The sequence below is a fragment of the Pocillopora damicornis genome, chromosome 5 (assembly GCF_964200805.1).
Source record: "Pocillopora damicornis chromosome 5, jaPocDami1.2, whole genome shotgun sequence".
NCBI lineage: Eukaryota > Metazoa > Cnidaria > Anthozoa > Scleractinia > Pocilloporidae > Pocillopora > Pocillopora damicornis.
Window position 1 is genome coordinate 1,498,772 of NC_142674.1, and position 18,666 is coordinate 1,517,437.

General features: G+C 37.9%; 1 protein-coding gene across 1 annotated transcript in view; it reads left to right on the forward strand.

Annotated features, from left to right (window-relative positions):
• Window positions 1-16,813, forward strand: part of LOC113686613 (uncharacterized) — a 56,598-nt gene extending 39,785 nt beyond the window's left edge. The window contains exons 18-41 of the mRNA XM_089207782.1: window positions 1,323-1,554; window positions 2,211-2,367; window positions 2,838-3,026; window positions 3,167-3,345; window positions 3,623-3,752; window positions 4,021-4,116; window positions 4,774-4,936; window positions 5,156-5,387; window positions 5,923-5,953; window positions 6,112-6,212; window positions 6,635-6,729; window positions 7,616-7,753; window positions 7,980-8,175; window positions 8,383-8,531; window positions 9,371-9,565; window positions 9,972-10,129; window positions 10,696-10,813; window positions 11,179-11,268; window positions 11,621-11,716; window positions 12,098-12,187; window positions 12,726-12,878; window positions 13,612-14,034; window positions 14,404-15,372; window positions 16,021-16,813. Coding sequence (XP_089063908.1) covers window positions 1,323-1,554; window positions 2,211-2,367; window positions 2,838-3,026; window positions 3,167-3,345; window positions 3,623-3,752; window positions 4,021-4,116; window positions 4,774-4,936; window positions 5,156-5,387; window positions 5,923-5,953; window positions 6,112-6,212; window positions 6,635-6,729; window positions 7,616-7,753; window positions 7,980-8,175; window positions 8,383-8,531; window positions 9,371-9,565; window positions 9,972-10,129; window positions 10,696-10,813; window positions 11,179-11,268; window positions 11,621-11,716; window positions 12,098-12,187; window positions 12,726-12,878; window positions 13,612-14,034; window positions 14,404-15,372; window positions 16,021-16,235 — 4,595 coding nt within the window. The 3' untranslated portion in view covers window positions 16,236-16,813. The remainder of the gene's footprint in view (window positions 1-1,322; window positions 1,555-2,210; window positions 2,368-2,837; window positions 3,027-3,166; window positions 3,346-3,622; window positions 3,753-4,020; window positions 4,117-4,773; window positions 4,937-5,155; window positions 5,388-5,922; window positions 5,954-6,111; window positions 6,213-6,634; window positions 6,730-7,615; window positions 7,754-7,979; window positions 8,176-8,382; window positions 8,532-9,370; window positions 9,566-9,971; window positions 10,130-10,695; window positions 10,814-11,178; window positions 11,269-11,620; window positions 11,717-12,097; window positions 12,188-12,725; window positions 12,879-13,611; window positions 14,035-14,403; window positions 15,373-16,020) is intronic.
• The last annotated feature ends 1,853 nt before the right edge of the window (window positions 16,814-18,666 follow it).

Here is an 18,666-nt window from a genome sequence, read left to right on the forward strand (position 1 = left end):
GTCTGCAACACGAAGTATGCCTTCACATTAAGACTGAGAATCCTAATGTTTATCGAATGTTCCCAAAAACCTTTTGATAATCTGCCCGCATCCACCCCTCACCCCGCTCCTCGCCACTGAACCGTACTGTTTTCACTCAGCAGCTGGTCAGCGGTCACGTTTACGAGGTAAACAAACCGATCGATTCTTGATCGCCGTTCTTGTCGATCGGAAAATCAAAATACCAGCGTGATATTGCCGCGAAGATGAAGCAGTTATGTTATTTGATTCGTACTTCACATTCGAGTCGAAGCTTGGGTGGCACAGGTTATTTCTTGCGGTGGAATCGACGAGGGGAATTCAGAAAGTTGTAGTGATTGTATTGTTGGAATAAATGGTCGCATGGGGATGGTAAGTTTAACAAACAATTTCAAATTTTGCCGCTTGAATTGAAAGAAAAGTTCATTTGAATTGCTTTCGTATGTATTTCTGACGGTTTAAGATTAACCTGCTTGATTTATATCGGTTACGCTTCATGTTGACAAGTCCCTCAAAATGGCGGCCAAACTTGGAGATTGCCGAAAATTAGGTAAGTTCACGGAGTTATAAAGTTCTCGTAAAGGTCGGGCCGCAAAGTTTTTTTCTGTAGTTATCTTTTCTATGGCACCTACTTCCCAGCTATGTTTGTTGGATCAGTTAAGAACGCCTCACTTTTTCAAAAATTTACCTTGAATTTGATCGGTTTTGGCGTGTTTGATTTAGGCGAACCGATAAGGTGTCATTCAAGTCTTCCTGTTTCCTTGATTGACACGTGATGTTTACGAAAGTCGCCTCGATAGATAAGATAGAGTTAATATACATGGCTGTGGTATTTGTTTTTTGCTGAGTTCCGCAGTTTTTTGTAAATTGTCCTCTAAAGTTGTATGAAATTAAAGTCTTGAAAAGTGTCACAACAAGCCTTCGGTCGAGTGAAATTTAATTTCCGTAAAACTCTGAAAAATAAAGAGATCCGATCAAACTGATTGTGGTTTTAGTATAGGTACATGAATGTCTTACAACACACGAGAAACGAGCGAAATCCGTGTCTCAAGCAAAATCGACCGGACCGCTCTTACAGAGACACTCTCTTAAAACTTCTTAAATGACTGAAGATCATTTAGTTATATCTACGATTTAATGCGTTGTATAACACCTCATAAGTGCATGAAAGACACGCAATGGAGCAAACAAGCACAGATACGATAAACAGAAAATAGACCATCAGGACCTGCAAGATATTTCCGGTTCGAAAAGTCATACTCAACTCAAGGAAATTCAAACAGTTTTCTTAATTATTATTTTAGAGATATACAAGTGCCTTGGTCACACGTATGACACTGGAAAAATCATTGTCCACTCGTTTTACCTGGTAATAGAAAAGAACAATACCATCCCAAAGAAAGGTGACATAGTTGTGTCCAATACCAGTGATGGTTTCATCGAGACTGTTGTTAAAGTTCATAGAACGAACAACACCGATTACTTGGAAACGAAATTTCAGAGATGTGAATCAAACTCTCATTGGACAGGCACAAGGTATTTATATTAATGATTACTCTTTGTTTTGATCTCAGGCGGGTCGAAGTTGAGACGATGGCATATTTGCACTAGTATAAGTGGGGTATGAGACATTTGACAGCGAAAAAAGGATCACCTTCTCTCCCCAAAACGCAAAGATTTTCCGTAAACTGCACCTAGAAATCTGTTGAATAATGACCATATTAGCATTGTTGTTCAAGACTGACATTTTTGCTTATTAAACCAGCATGTATTTTTATTAACTTTCCATGGAATTTTTAGATACATGAATGACTTTATGGGGTTGGCAAGCCTTAGCATGATTACTGGTGACTCAGTAATTTACTTATCGGACATCAATTTGATAAATATCTTGAGCAACAAAAGTCCCAAATGATCGAATGAAGGCAGTCCAGCTGGCTACTGAAAAGCATGACCGAAAAACCGAACTTGTTCGAAACCACTTCTGCCCATCAAATTTTATTTACAAAATTATTGTCGATAGAACTAAAATCTATCTACAATTATTGTGCGTGAATTTCGTTTGAACCGGTGACTAAGTTGTTAAAGTGTAAGAGATCCTGCCCTAAAATTCAAGACCTTGGATGCCACGCTCGACTAATTCTTAAGTTTTCGTTTGAGTTAATTTACTTTTACTTGCTCCCACAAACCAGACTACAGGAAAGTAAAAAAAGGCTTTCTGGGTCAGTATCCTGTAGCGGAGGGGACAACAACGAAGGCCTTGTTCTTTCAAAACCAGAGGATGGAGGTCGGCAGTTTTTTGTCAATGACTCAATTATTGGAAGACCTAGTGGAGCCTTCATTGCAAAGGTAATGTTCGTTTAAGGTTCGAGTTAGATTAACAAATTAAAGCACGACCATCTTAAGTAAGCAAAATGGAGGGATCACTGAATACGTACTAAGACTCAGCGTGGTCGGTTGCAAAGAGTGCTTCCACCGTTCGGAATATGGAGTATCATTCAGGAACTACAGAATTATAGCATGTCTCTTAATAGAGTGACAAGCCAACTCATCAAAACTTCAGGATATTAATTTCAATAGGCTTGCTATTACTCTTGCTATCTTCAGGAGTTCCCCCACTCGGGGAAAGAAATAAGTATCATAAAATTTATGACTCGAGATTTTTTGGGTGCGTTTACTCTAACTTGAATTTAAGCCAGGTGAAGCTGTGATAGTTGACCTGTGTGATTTGTTTCATCGTCGTCATTTTTTTTCAGCTAGTTTTGCATTTGGTAATCATCTGAGCTAACTCTACCACCTTATATCATCTCAAACCTTAGGTTGTAGAAGTCTACTCCAGCGGAAATTTTCTTCTGGTGGAAGTAATATCTGCCAAATTGGACGGAAATGGAACCATTACTACAACTGTAGATATAAACATACTGAAAGGCCACAACAGACGAAGTAGGCGCTCAACAGGATACGATTTCGAATTGGCAAGTTTTAAACCCGACGGAATACATCACAAGGTACAGCATCTTTTAATAGTTCTGCAAAAGTATTGTAACAAACCAGAGAATTATGTAAATGCTATGATAAGGTTATCTATCTAAATCTTCTCAATTTCTCCACAAAATTATGTCCTGCAAAATTTTTTCTTTTTTCTCAGTTGCTGTCAACGGAAAGCGCCAAGGTACAAGTCTCTTTGGAAATGTTTTTCGAACTGACTATGTTTCTTAAGATAGAAAAACAGCGGTACGGATTCGGAATAGAGGACGCGACTGTTGGCCTGGAGTTAGAGGGGAGATTGGATTCCTCTCTGGAATTTAGTGTTGATAGGGAGTTGAGGTAAGCAAATTTAATTTAACCCCAAGATTAATCCGATTTATTCTTCCGGCAAAAGAAATTAATAATGTAAAATGAAATCTAAGAAACTGATGTTATGATGGAGAGTTTTTTCGTTTTTTTTGCGATAAAGACAACACTTTCCTTTTAAAATTAATTCTTGCGTGATTCTTAAAGTTGATCCTTGTGTGATTTTGCGGTCCAATATAGTCAGCCTACGAGCAAAAGACGACTTAGCTGATGGAGATTAATTAATCATCCTTTTTATTTTTGTCTACAGATATAACAGAGACCTAACCATCATGAAACGAAAACAGCTCGGTCGTTCAATTTACATTCCCGTTGGGCCAATTAGAATCCCTGCCGGCATCTTCTTGGAAATAACAGGAGATGCATCTGCTGGATTATCTGTAAGTTGGCGGTTCAATTCTTACGTGCTAAACTTTGACCACTGACCTTGGAAACATTACGGCTCTCTCATTTAATCTCTATTATAAAAAACCATCGTACACTGTCATGAAACACTTCAATGAGTTAACACAAACAATTGTATTTCCTCTATCTTGCCTACTATTTAATGATTCTACATTGCAGCAGCAATTTATACTTTCGAGTAGGGAAGAAAAATATCGCCTAAATACGAAGGGGTTGAATTAATTTTCTGGCCTTTCTTCCTAGGGAAAAATTTCTCGTTCATTATCAGTCAACGGAAGAGTCTCTCTTGGAGGCGAATGCTGTTGGAGCCGTGGCAGTTGCTACAAAACTGCTGATACTGTAAGGGAAGAAAAATTATACCTAAAGTTTTCAGTTTATTGATCATTTAAGTGTTAGATGTACTCTATAAACGTTTTTTCCGTTAGACAGGTCTCTATCTGTTGACAAAATGACGGCCTGTACTTCTTGAAAAATTAGCGGTGTTGCAATCCTTGATACCGGATATCAAGGATTGCAACACCGCTAATTTTCACTAAACTGTTCCAAAATCAAATGATTCCTGAGCTTTTCCGCAATAAGCACTGTTATAGAATGATGGGTTTTTTTGTCTTTTCTTTTATCATGACTTCAATCAGGTTAAAAATTATTTGGACTTTCAATCGCGATAATTTCTTTCAACGTTCGTCCTCTTGACATTCTTCTTGTCAATCATCATCTTGCTGAGAAAATGGAGGCCTACCGTTCTCGCTTTGCATTTAGGATAGAAAGGGCCTTTTTTTTTCGGTAGGGAAGCATCAAATCACACGACTCAATCTTTGAAATTCTGCGTTCTTTATGTGGCCATGTTCTCCTCATCAGCATCAGCTACCTCGTTCTCCTTTCCTTATTCCTCTCTTTTACCATTTTTTTTCCTTTTTTTTCTCCGTTTGAGATCACATTTTATCCATTTTTGACATCACATTTTATCCATTTTTGACATATCACTAATTAATATAGGTTACTCTTCGCAAAGACTGGAGCAGCCCAGATCCGCAATTGGAAGCTGGAGCATTCGTCAAGATTACAGTGACACCCAAAATCTCAGTGAAACTGCCAGCGTTTCCAAAATCGCAATCAAAGGCAATCAAGACAACAGATTTTCGTTTATTTGACGATTTAGGTGAGATCAATCAAATTATTCTTTCGTGCGGCCTACTTCTATCCAGTTTTAACCAAAGTTCCTGATTATAAATTAGATAAAGTTTACGTCAGGTAAGGTTCAGTTAAGAGATAGTTGCATTTAATTCTAATTAGGAAATCGTTCTATTTTCAACACTAGCTACCCCGACCATACGTTCTAGTCTTATGACAGGGTTTAATGAAGATACTTTTGTTTCAGTTGAAGCTGTTTTTGAGTATTTGGACCTTTCCATGGAGGTATCTGTAAGCGTACCACTAGAAGCTGGTCTGAACATACGGCTTCCCTCGTCACAATGCAGTGGAAACAAACCTGCTGAATTGGAAAGCTTCTACGGAATTTCCGGTGTAAATCTCGGTGTCTCGGTCAATTTTCTTAAAAAACAATTGACACTTGAACTTCCTTTGGGATTTTCTCAGAGAAAACGTTACTGGTAAAAAAAAACCTTCACATTTTATACAAACAACCTGACTCCTGACATATAGATTAGTGACACAAAGAAGTAATAACTATACACTCACTTTTGTTAATGAAACTAACTGCCTAAAATGCACGAGCAAAAGGAGGCTATAAATGAAAAAAATGATATCCCATACCCCTGCAAATGTAATGCAATGCTTATGAACAAAGTGGGATCTTCCCTAGCTAATGGAGGCAAAAGAAACAATTATTCTAAAGAGAAAATCATTCCCCTCGTCCTTTTTGCATAATGAAATAGGTAAAAAAAATTGTTTGGAAAAGAGAAACAACAATAATGAGAACGTTGGTTAAAAAAATTCTGAGTTACTTTTTAGCTCTAGGAAAGAAACCTAGACGCCTTGTTCTGTTTGTAGGCAAGAGAGTGCGTGAACATAAATAGGTAGATAAGAGAGTAGATAAGAAAACGGACCATATAAAGATTAGTGAATGGTGGTCATGACTTCAGTTTTTATTAAACTATTTAATCACTATTAACCGTTCTTTCCTAGGGATTGTATATGTCCAGTTAAAAGTGAGAGAGTAAGTTATTGTAACTACATCTTACATGAATTAATGCTATCTTTTATAATTTTACCTTTCAATTATATTCCGCCTGCATTTTGTCCTTTGTAGTAAGCGCCCTTCACATGGCGTTATTTCATTCGTTTTCAATATAATTTTCATGTTCTTTGTTACAGATATGTGTGGGACTTCCTTCCCCGCGACCGAGACCACCTGAAAATGACAATCCAACACCTGGGAATGGAAATCAAACACCTGAGAATGGACTACCATGCGGGTAAGAGTGCTAATAATTCTTTCACATAATGTGATATAGCCCGGAGCTTCAAGCGTGTAAATAACCTTCCGGTCCGCAGATACTGCAGTTTGCTTGGTCTTAAAGTGATTTTAAGTCTCATGAAGAAAAAAATGTGATGAAATGATCATGTCACCTCAAAAGAGATCGGTTGAAGCTTTGCTAGAGATATAATTAGTTGGAAGAATATTGCAACAATAATACACCTGACTGACCAACTGGCCGGGCAGCCATTTGGCCGACAGGCTGAAGAAATGATGGATTAATTAACTGATTGATTGACTGATTGACTAGCTGGCAGACTGAATAACAGGGTAATCAGTTGAATGACTTACTGGCCGACTGACCGAATGGCCAATAGATAAATTTATGGATTCATTATTCATTTACTTTCTCGGAAACAGTAAGACCGGACAATTTCCATGTGGAAAGGGACCTATCTGTGTTGGGAAACGAACGGGCCCTGATTGCAATCAGCCAGATACGATGCATCTTCAGAGTATGTAATTGTAAATAGACCTGCAAAGTGTGAACCTAATTGCTGTAACGTTATTATAGAGAATGCAAAAAGAAACAGAGAAAAAGCCAATTGTAAAAGAATTGGCATATAGCGTAAGCATAAGTCATTAACATTAAAATTTGATTATTTACAATGATTACTCAGCAGGGCCCAGTTGTTTCGAAGCCCGATTAGCGCTGACCCAGGCTTAAATTTTAATGCAGGTTTCTTTTTTTCTGTTTTCAAAAGCCTTTAGGGGAAATTTCCCCTTTTCTATTTATAACATCCAGTGATCAAATTGCAAGCAAAACAATTTGAGCTAAATTTCCTTTTAACGCTTTCAGACCCAAAATCAAATTTCATACCAACACTGAGTTATCTTAACCCAGCTTTCAACAACCGGGGCCCTGATGATCATAGAACTGCGCGCGTTCTGATTGGTTGAGGATTGCGTCATATCTCGCTACAATCACCTTGCGCAAGGTGACCATAGCAAGGGCACTAAATTTCAAAATGGCTGCTTTGCGTTTTGTCATTGTTTTCGAGGAGGTGATAAACGCGATAGAAGAAAATTAAATTGCGAAGGGCACAGAACATATGTTACCGAGTCTGGCTCGACATTGCTTATCTTAGTTGAGCCTAAAAGCCAAAAAAAGCAAATTTTCGATCATTCAGCACGGCCATTATGCTGCGCCACTTCCCGTTCGTATGTTTACCCTGTTTTACAGTGTAATACTGTGGCATATTTTGCGCGTTCCTTTTCCCTAATCATTATAATATTGCGAAGTACGGAAATTAAAAACGTATTTATATATGTTTCAGTCCTCTCTAAATATACACAACAATGATCATTCTTTTGTCAAAGTCATGATAATTCGCTTTACAGACTGTTCAGGTAACGGACATCCTATCATAGCCCCGAAGTGTGAAGCGGTGTGTAACTGTATAGGAGGGTGGGAGGGAGAATTTTGTGAGCGCTTAATTGCAAATGGTGGAGGTGACCCACATCTGGAAACATTAGATGGTAAGTAGACAAGAAAAAGCGGATTCTATATTCACTCATTTACGAGCGAGAGATAAAGAGAAATTTAAAAACCATGTGAGCGGTCCAACAATTTGCTAATCAAACTACTCAGTTAAACGATAGATCTCCGACAAACCTTTACGTTTTCATTTGTAAATGAGAGCTTTATTTCAGGGTTTGTGTAATGTTTATGACTGCAGTTTTTGATTTTTACCTTCTTCACCAGGTGTTAATTTTGACTTTTTTGGAATTGGAGAGTTCTGGGGTTGCAAGAGTGTTAAAAACGATTTTGGTCTTCAATTTCGTTTTTATTGTTACAAGCGAGCTTCGCTTATTGGTGGAATTGCACTCAAAGCTGGGAGAAGTGTTGTTACGATTATGACGATCAAGACTGAAAGAGTTCAGGACTTGCCAATTACAAGGTTTGGTTTTTGCTCCTTAATCACTAAACAAAGTATTTCTATAATAGAGGCTGTAGCCAGGGTGACTGGGATCTTCAAGGTACTTATTTGTTCAAATACAACCTATTGCGGTGTTGACTCATTAGCCCGAATAAAGGGATGCAAGTCACCTTGGTTGAACCAGTGTCATTCAAGAACTTGTAGTGACTGACTTTGATTTCTCGACAGAATCGATGGAGTGGAAATTAATGCCACTAGCAATTTGTCAGAACCTATTGAAATAAGTAATGGCACAGTGTTTTTGGATCATCAAAGAAGTTTTTCGTTTGAGGCTGAGGAGAACAGCGTCGTTTTAATTTCACTTCAGTATGATACAGGCAAGTCCTAAAAATATAAAGTATTTTCCTTTTTGCCCTGGTCATTCATAATATCAGTAAGTATGGATACTAGTGAGCTGTACTTTTACCCAGAAATAAAAAATGCTTTTAGCTTCTCAAATTCTCCAAATAAATGCTTTTATGCGAAGAGAGTTTCAAGGGATGCTCTTCGTCCATCATGTTGGGCCAAATTTTGGAGGGTTTTCCTTATGTCTATTTGTTTATTTTGTTTGTTTGTTGGTTGGTTGTTTGCTCTTTTGCTAGTGAGAGAGAGAAAACCTTAAATCCAACCCCGGGGAAAATCCTCTAAGCCAGTATAGGAACTTTATCACTTAACCTTTAACTCCAAAGATCCCGTTAGCAACTCTCCTTACTGTCTGCCAAACGATTCTCATCATGTTAGTTTGGAAAATTTGGCATCGGATCAATTAGTAATCCCATAATTGATAATTTCTTTATTCTCATCGCTTTTCTGTATGATATTGTATTGATATAGTAAGGAGAAATTCTGTTTTGGTCACTCACGGGAGTTAAAGGGTTAAAGGGTTTGACTTTAATGAGATGCACAAACTGAGAAGAAATGTCAGCAAATCAATCAATAGGACTAGGACGCTGTTGAACTAGCCCGAGACGTTAACGAAACGAACTGAGATGGTAACGAACTGGTCGACGGCGAAACGAAACCTAAGCGAAATGGTCGGTTATTCCTTGACGGTATGTGACTCCGATCTTGAAAGTCGAACTCAGGCCACAGAGGTCAGAGAAGAAAGCCCTCATTACCGTGGTATTGCACCCTCGTTACATTTCGTTGCGTCTAATGTCTGATTTACTTCTCTCAGGTGTAACAGTAACCATCGACGTTCGACATAGTCGAGTTATGAAGAGACAGTATTTGAATATTCTCTATTCGCCGACTGCTGCTTACAAAGGTCACACTGAAGGACTGTGTGGCTCCATGGATAACAATGCCACAAACGATTTCATGGGAACTGACGGAACTCTTTACGATAACGCCGTTCAATTTGCTGAATCATGTAAGCAAAGTTTATCACATAGTTTGATCTAGATGTTAACCCAATATTTTTAGTTAAACATTTATTGGTATTGAGAGCAACCTTAAAATACAACAGATTTGAGCAACAGAATCAGCAGCAGTGTGCAGACATTGAAATAATCAATCTAGGCGAGCTTAATAACTGAGCGAAGTTGTAGAAAGATGCAGATGTACACCAAAACTTTAAAGAGATTTTAAGATAAGCCAAACGAGGATGTTTTAAGTAACTTTAGCTTCGTTATCCGATGTAACCTTCCTCCGGTTTTTTAATCACTATAAATGGGGTAGTAATCTGATAAACACTTTATCTTCGGCATGATAAGCAATGCACAAATTGTCGAACTGTATCAACCTATATGCGGATGAAACTGTCTTTCATTTAAAAGGGAGGATCACGGGTTGCCACGATGGCTCAGGCACAAGGGACTCTTGGTCATGGAACTCATCAAACTTTTATCACGATGACATAATGGACATAACGTACACAGATCCCACATACATACCTGCGTATGCACTGGACGGAATTTCTCAGTCTCTACTGCAGGTTAACAAACCCATGTGAATAAATCAAAGCCATGACTTAGATCTGTTATGTGATTGGTCATTTAGCAATAATACCATTTGAGCAATGATAGGACTATGTTGCTGCACTGCTTTTATTTGAACAGTGTAATTGATTAGTTTATGCCTTGTGAATGTGTGATTGGACAGAACGCTTCAATCCTCATTCCTCACTTGTTTGATCGCAGACCAAATTGGATTTCGCGCGGTTCATTTGCCATTGCTGAAAAAGGGGAAACTCGACTGCAACAAAAATAAAAAAAAGATAAACCTACTTCTTTAACGAACCCTATGGCATACCATGAAGAAGGCACATAAAAAAAGCAAAACAAAACAAAACGCTGAAATAAAAAACAAAACCATCACGTCAAGCCAGGATTTGAAGGAATGTAGTGAGTCTGCTTTAGCTTAGTGCCCTTTTCCTTACCTTAACTTGAACTAAGCTTCCAGGCACTTGTTTAAAGACCCAAGGTGATTGAGATGTACTTCTTGATTTAAGTAGGAATTTATGACTCGTCTGTCTTAAAAACCAATCTATCTTCAACGTAGATTGCAACAAGCATGTGCAAATCCTTGAACATCTCTGATAACGATTTACAAGACTGCATATTCGATGTCGCCATTACCAATGATACGACATTTACTGATCAGGAAACTTTTAAACGAGGTAAGCTTTCTTAACGAGTGCTTTATAAGGATGATTTCATAAGTTTAAGAACTAATTTAGTTTGTCTTTAGAGTGTAAGGACATTTGCTTTTTCACTTTATATCAAAATGTTACCCCTTATCATCCAAAAATATAGAGATTGGATAAAAAGTGCCTCAAAGATATTATCATTGATGAAAGTTGTATTAAACATAACAACCTGAAAGTTTTAGAGTGCGCAATAAGGAATTTTTGAAGTAACAGTATTAAAAGGTCGGAGCGCTTACTTGCTGGCTTCACTATGTTCACGATATATGATTCTTTGTGGTTAATACATCAAATTATTTTTATTAATCGATTCGCAAAATTCGATTTCTCTGTTTAAGATTGTCCTGGCCAATGCTCAGGTAAAGGGAGATGTATCAATGGAACATGTAAATGTATCGAAGGTTGGACAGGGAAGAGTTGTGACAAAGGTATTGATTATTTTCAGTTGAGTTTTATCAACGGGTGTTAGATAGTCAATGCGGACGCCTGGATCTCTCTGCTAGAATTCTTCAGTAAATTGTATTTCTCTGTATTCTGTATAAGACATACAGTTATACGCAGCATAAGGGCTCGCTAAATTTTGTTGTGCGTGTGTGTTTTTTACTTCGTTTGTGTGTTGTTAAGACTTTTTCTGTTTTCGGAGCTTCTCAGTAAGTTCAATTTCCATTCTCAGTTTTAACATAGCACAGTTGGGTTTTTCAGCGCTGCTATCTGGCATCTTCACACAAAAATCGTACCTCGTCGATCTTGACTTTGTCATCATAATTTTCTTTCCCTTAGGCTCTTGTCTAAATTGTTCAACCATTCATGGCGAGTGTGTTAAAGGATTTTGTGTCTGTGACTTGGGCTGGGAAGGACGAAGCTGTGAACTGGAAGGTTATGCCGTTCGTCTTCTAACTAAAATAGAGTATATTCATTTTGTTCTATGATCTCCTCATATTGACACCAGGAAACTCTTTTAAGCTGCTAAATGGATGTTTTCAAAGACTATAAATGGGCTAAGGTCGCATTCTATTGGATTGTTTGAGCAGGATGGATTTTGTCTTTTTCTCAGGAAAAGTTGATCTAATTTTTCAACTAGCATCGAGTTTGAAAGATTGAGAAAGAATGAAGGGGGACAGTGGACGTTTCGCTTGCTTCTAGAGGTCAAGCGCTCGTTTTATTTTCCGATAGAAGTGCCCTTTGTCATGATTTTCCAACGACACGCCGTTATATCACACCAAAATGCTATGGTTTTTAAATTATTGTGATCTACAGCCACTTGCCTTGGAGTTAACAACTGTACTAGCCCTGAACACGGCAGTTGCAAAATGACGGATGTTTGCCAGTGTAATCCTGGCTACATAGGTGAGTTACATAAATCTTTCTGCGGCTGTTTGTTGTTGATGTTATCATAAACGCATGCTAGATTATTCAAAAAAAAAAAAGATCAGTGGTAAGAGAAGGCGAGAAAAATCGGTGGGGGTCTAGAGAGGAGTGTTTCATTTTAGTTGTAGTAATCATGATAACCAAAAAGAATAGATGGATCAGCAGCAGGTTTCACCATGGTTGGCTCGTGGTTGGTGGGGAGCGAAGGCGAACAATTAGTCACAATGGACGAGCGGAGTGGATAATTAAGGCTAAATTTATTTAAGAGATTATAGTGTAGCAAGTTTAAAAGTAAACTGGTAACGGCTTTTTTTAAATAATCAGCCATACCAAGAAAAGATGAGATTGATCAATTATTCAATCAATGCACTTTTGCTTTTAATTGTGCTAGGCAGAAATCTTATTCTAAAGTTCGTACTTTACATAGCTACCTTATGCTTATAAAAATACCATCAGCCCGGTATATCGCCCGAAGTACTACTTGTTCTTAAAACAATTACATTTCTCGTATTTCTAGGTGCTAACTGCAGTATTGTTCCAACTTGTTACGATGTATCAAACTGTTCTGGAAATGGAATTTGTGTGGATTTCGATGTATGCAAATGTAATATGGGATGGACTGGAAGCAATTGTGCCCAATACTCTTGCGAACAATTGGATTATTGCTCCGGTGAGTTGTCTTTGGAAATTTTATACGTAGTTTACGAATTAAGTTATATTCAGACCTCAGAGGAGCACAAAGACTTCATCAGCAAGAATACTTTGGAATGTGATTTTTTCGCACAAGCAAAGTCAATCTCATGTGAAGAACGATTAATTTAAAAACGAATATTCATTCCTGGGTGAAGGACAAAAATTCTCATGAGGAGACCCAGAAACTGACATTCTTCCCAATCAAATATCGTGTCTTCAGGGAGGAGCAGTAATTCTTCTGATAAGCTTGCTTAAAAAAATGAGATTCTGCTAAAATGGATTTCATCCTGGGAGAAGGGCCGTGCCTCTTTTCAGAAGAATACACCATTAACTGGTTCTTGGCAAACGAATTTTGTTCATGTGGGAAAAAATAGCACTCTTCGAACAAAAATCAAACATACACGAGATTCTTCTCATAAGAATTATTTACCTTGGGAGAAGACCCACAGTTCTTTCCTCAAGAAGCAGATTTCTTCTCCTTAGAATTATAATTCTCCTCTGGGGACGAAGAATCTGAAATGATAAATTCTTTTCTGAAGAGACATGATTCTTTCAGAAAGAATTAAATTTCTGCTCAACAGAATTGAACTTAATAGTGATTTAGAGTGTTCGAGTTGTAATTCCCGACTTTTAGTCCTTTATAACGTTCTCCTGATCCGATGCTAGTACTAATGTTTTCATGTCCTTTTTTCCCGCTTGCTGTTAACAAGAACACGGTAGCTGCGTGGCGTTTGACAAATGTGCCTGTGATTATGGTTGGACCGGAGTAAGCTGCGCTCTTCCTGACTGTGAAGCTGTCAATCAATGTTCCAAAAGAGGAGAGTGCATTTCCAGCAACAAATGTCGTTGCCTTCCGGGATTTATTGGAGCGGATTGTGGTCAGATGGCGGACTGTAGTCATCTCGCAAACTGCAGCGGCCAAGGTGTTTGCGTTTCTACCGAGATGCTGAATGAGTCGTGCAGTTGCTACCTTGGTTTTACTGGCGATGACTGCAGTCAGCCCACTTGCACAACCGTGAATAATTGTTCGGCCCATGGTGCGTGCGTGGAAGCTGAATTCTGCAAATGTGACTTTGGATACATCGGAACTGACTGCAGTAACTTTTCTTGTGAGGCTGTAAACTTTTGCTCTGGTAAGTAAATTATTTTGAAATTTAGAATGGTTTCGTCAGAAATCTTTTCCTAAGTCGCAACTCCTATGAACAAGCGAGGAGAACATAATTTTTTTACCAAAAAATGACATATTATTTGCCTTCCACGGTCCGAGAGCAAATGGTCACAGAGAGTGTCAATGTCTTTGTGTGATCGAAATTGTTGGACACTTTCATATAGAAGTGCTTTTCTTGCGACGATCCGAGCTCCTAATCCTGTCTCTATGATAATGATATTGACCTTCTCCCCGACAACTTTCATTCCCGAATTATTTATAGCTGTAGCTTCTAAAACAAATAAATACGATAAGATAAGGCTGACGAACGATTTTATTTTTCTTTTCGCCGCAGGAAATGGAAAATGTGTCGGCTACGATCTTTGCCTCTGCAATTCCTCTTGGTCGGGTCGCGCATGTAGCGTTCCTGATTGTAGTGCTGTAAAAAATTGCTCTAGCCAAGGAGATTGCGTCCTGCCTAACATTTGTTCTTGTTATCCAGCTTTTGATGGCGAATACTGCGACCAGAGCACAAAAGCAAACATAAATCCTCCAAGATTTAACGACACATTTTATAGCGCAACCATTGTGGAAAATTCTCCTGTAGGAACAGTGATTTTACAAGTAAAAGCCAACGATACAGATTCAGGAAGAAACGGTCAGATATTTTATGCCATACTTGGTGATGATAACGTAGAAAGTATTCTTACCGTTGGCGGACAATCTGGAAAGGTTTACATCGCAAAGACACTGGATTTTGAGGCAATTGAGATAAAATCATTCAATGTGACCCTGGTTGCCGCGGATAATGGATATCCACAGAAATCTGGAATCGCTACTGTGCAGATAACAATAGTGGATGAAAATGACAATTGTCCAACCTTCATCGAGCCAACAGGAGATCTAAAACTAGAATTCCTTGCACTCATTCCCGGAGAAACCGTAACCAAAGTTTCTGCAATTGACTTCGACAGTGGAGTAAACAGCGACATAACTTATAGCCTATCCAAAAATGACATGTTCTCTATTGATCCCAAAACTGGTGTAGTTACCGTGGTGTCCGACCTGACGAAGAAAGTTCATTATCTCAGTGTTAGTGCCAGTGACAACGGGGACGTTTCTTGCATAACAGAAATCAGTTTGACAGTTGAAATTGGCGTCTTTCCGACGACAAAAGCCCAGAGTAGACCCGCCACTTCATCTACTTTGCCTGAGACTTTGCCTCCGAAAACAGAGCCCCGGACTAGACCTACCACTTCCTTCACAAACAGGAAATCCGAAAACTCTGGTACATCTACTTTGCCTGAGACTACGGCGTTCACAGGTGAGTTTGTTTCTATATGTAAATGGTGAGAACATCATCAAAGCGCTTTTCCTGGCTAAATAGTTAGACGACAACCTCAAAGGAGAGAAAATGAATGAACAAAATACTTAAAAGGTTGATGAACGAATATGGAGCGAAGATGAACGAGATGAACAAACGACAAGATTGACCCAATTCAAAACGAAAAGCCTGACATATTTAACCGATTTAACCTCTTTAACAAGAAGAATTAACTACTTTACATTCAGCACTGAAATTAAAGATGGAGTCAACTCGCTTACCGATTCAGTTCTGCAATTGAATTAGTACTGGAGAAACCGCATAGAAATGTCATAGAGAGATTGAAAATAGTTAACGTAAACGTTGTGTTCATTTCGCGTGCAAACACATTACCAATTGTTATAACAAATTCAGAAAGTGATTAACTATTTAAACATCGTTTGTATTATAAAAAGTTAATAAAAATTCATTAATGAATAAAATAAACCGTGGAATGGAGACCCGCACGTCGCATGCTTGACGTAAACAGATCCGAATCCTTCATCAAGCGGATAAGTAAAAAAAGAAATTAGCGGGAACTCATTCCTTGCCTTTTCGTTCGAGTTCATGTTTAAAAAATATTTTTTTATTCTTTCTTTTTGGACAAAGGAGCGACAACTTCACATGTACCAACGGAGGCAGACGCGGTTCCTCAAGAAGGTTCAATTTATGGAATTATTGGTGGGTCTTTAATTGGAGGAGCACTGCTTCTTTTGATTGCCGCGCTGGTGATCAGAAAATGTCTTTGCAAACACAGGACATCTCCGGAAACTACGGGAAGATTGAATGCTGGTATGGATTTTGAGCTGTCTAAGAGGATGTGAGAACATGCTATATCTGACGACAGGTTTCAAAATGAAAGTTCGCCATGAGAGAAAGAACCCGAGCTACCTTCTTGGGTTACCTGTGGTCGCAGTACTTTACTCGTATACTTAGCAGTAAAGGGAAGCTTTTTTTTACAAGCTCACTTACTGAGTTGATAATATTAGTATCAATATCAGTCAGTAACAAACGGAACAAAAACATTGCAATGCAGTGTCATTAAGAGATTAAACCTCTCACCTAGACCTAGTATATCGCTGTTATATAAAGATTATCAGTAGTACAGAAAATAGCAGTGGTAATGGCGCTAGCAATAGAAGTAGTTGTAGCAATGGAAGAAGCAGTATGCTGTAGGAGTGGTGTTCACAAGGGCAGTAGCCGTAACAATAGCAGGAGGCCATCAACTAACTTACCTATACATCTAAATCTTAGTTAGAGATGATTGTTGGTTACATATCTCTAGTTTCCCGTATATCAAAGGAGGATAATTGTAGGAACGAAGAGTAGACATATTAAGTTTAATTTTCTATCTGATTTTGAGTGTGAAACAAGTTTGAATAAAAGCATGGATTGTTTTTAATTTTGTTGTGCAGTGTGAGAAGCGGTTTTATATATAACTCAATCAATAGCTTCCATACGCGATTAGAATTTAGTTCTTCCCAGGACAGCACTAACTCCTCACCCCTGACATGACTGTTTCTTCTTTTCTCGAAAAAAAAAATTAAAGGGAAAAATGTTTCAGCTGCATTAACTGAAAAGAAAATAATAATTAGAAAAAACTCTAATTGATTTTTTGAAAATGTCCATTGTATTTAAGCTCAGCTAGCTTAGATGTAGTTTCTTGTGAGCCAATAAAACCCAGGAATTGCAATAGTATGGGTAGTTTTCAATGTGAGATTCAGAAAACCTTCAAAAATTATTCATTTTTCTGTTGTTGACGTCTACGTTACGTTGTAACCAATCACATTCAAGTCAGAACACAAAAGAAAAACTTCAAACCCGGAAATTGATCACCATTGTTGTAGGCTGCTTAGTTTTCTCTCAGCTGATTGGCTTGAACCCTTGAACTCCCAGAAGTGATTAACATGTAACTTTTCCCTATAATATCCATACATTATCCAGTAAACTGGTAATGAAAATCCTCAAACTTTTCTGTAAGAATTTTTTATTTTGATCTAACACCAAATTCTCGTTACCAATTTACACGGAAATATATAGCAGCCAGAGGGGAGAGTAAAAAGTCAGCGGAACTTGGGATTTGAAGGGTGAACCCTTTAACTCCCATGATCCTTTGAGTACTTCTCCCCTCTATTGCTACCACATTTCCTTATGAACTAGATGGGATTTTGGTCTTATATCAAGATAACACCTACTCACCAAAAGGCCTATTGTATGTTTTTATAACCTGCTATAATGAACATATTGGAATTGTGAGGAGAAATTACATGTAGATAAGTTTTTAGAAGTGAAAGAGTTAAAATTTTTTGGAGCACCATATACAGTATTCCTTGAGTAAAAGTATTCCTAGTTTCATGAATTGCACTTGAGTGAATAAAACTGTTTAGTTATGTTTGTGTTTCAGATACTATGTCATTTACTTCATCCACGCTGTTTCTGGTCCTCATCTTTGTCATCTTAACACTCCAAGCTACTTGCTATTTCTCTCTGCTTCGCTACTCCAGGACAAGATCAAACAAAATTTACTTTACTTCAATGGCAGTCCTTCTCGCAGAGGTTGTGAAACTTTTCACAATGTTAGTGGCAATCTTTTTTCAGTGTGGAAATGTAAAAGCATTCACTTTGTATCTCATTGCCAATTTGTTTGTAGATCGCAAGGCTACGTTTCGTATATCTGTGCCATTTTTATGGTATGTTGTACAAAAGAATCTTGTTTATAGTGCAATGATGCATCTAGATCTAAAATCAACAACATTTCAGGTAATATGGGAAAAAAATTTTTCCGTTATTTTGAAAGTCTGATTTTAAACTTTGCAGATATGTTGCTAAATTGGCAGTTATAAATGCTGTCTCAGGAAACAGACAATTTAAACTCTTTAACTAGGAATGTTCAACATCTAATTAATCTGCCCATGGTATCAATACATTATCCAGCAAACAGGTATGAGAATACTCAAACTTATCAGGTAGAAGTTGTTATCTTGATCTAACACCAAATTCTACCACTTAATTAAAAGGAAACGCCTAGCAGCTAGAGGAGAGAATTAAAAATCAGATCTTTAGAGTCAAAGATTTAACCCTTTTATGGGTATGATTTCAGCTCCAATTGTAATAATTATACTTCGACGTCTCAGTTCAATTACAAATGTTAATCAAAACTATAACAAAGTTCTTGAACGCGATTGGTTATCACCAGCCCGATTTGAGCAGTAATAGGACAGTGTGCGTGCTACGTTTGTAATTAGGCAGTGCAAT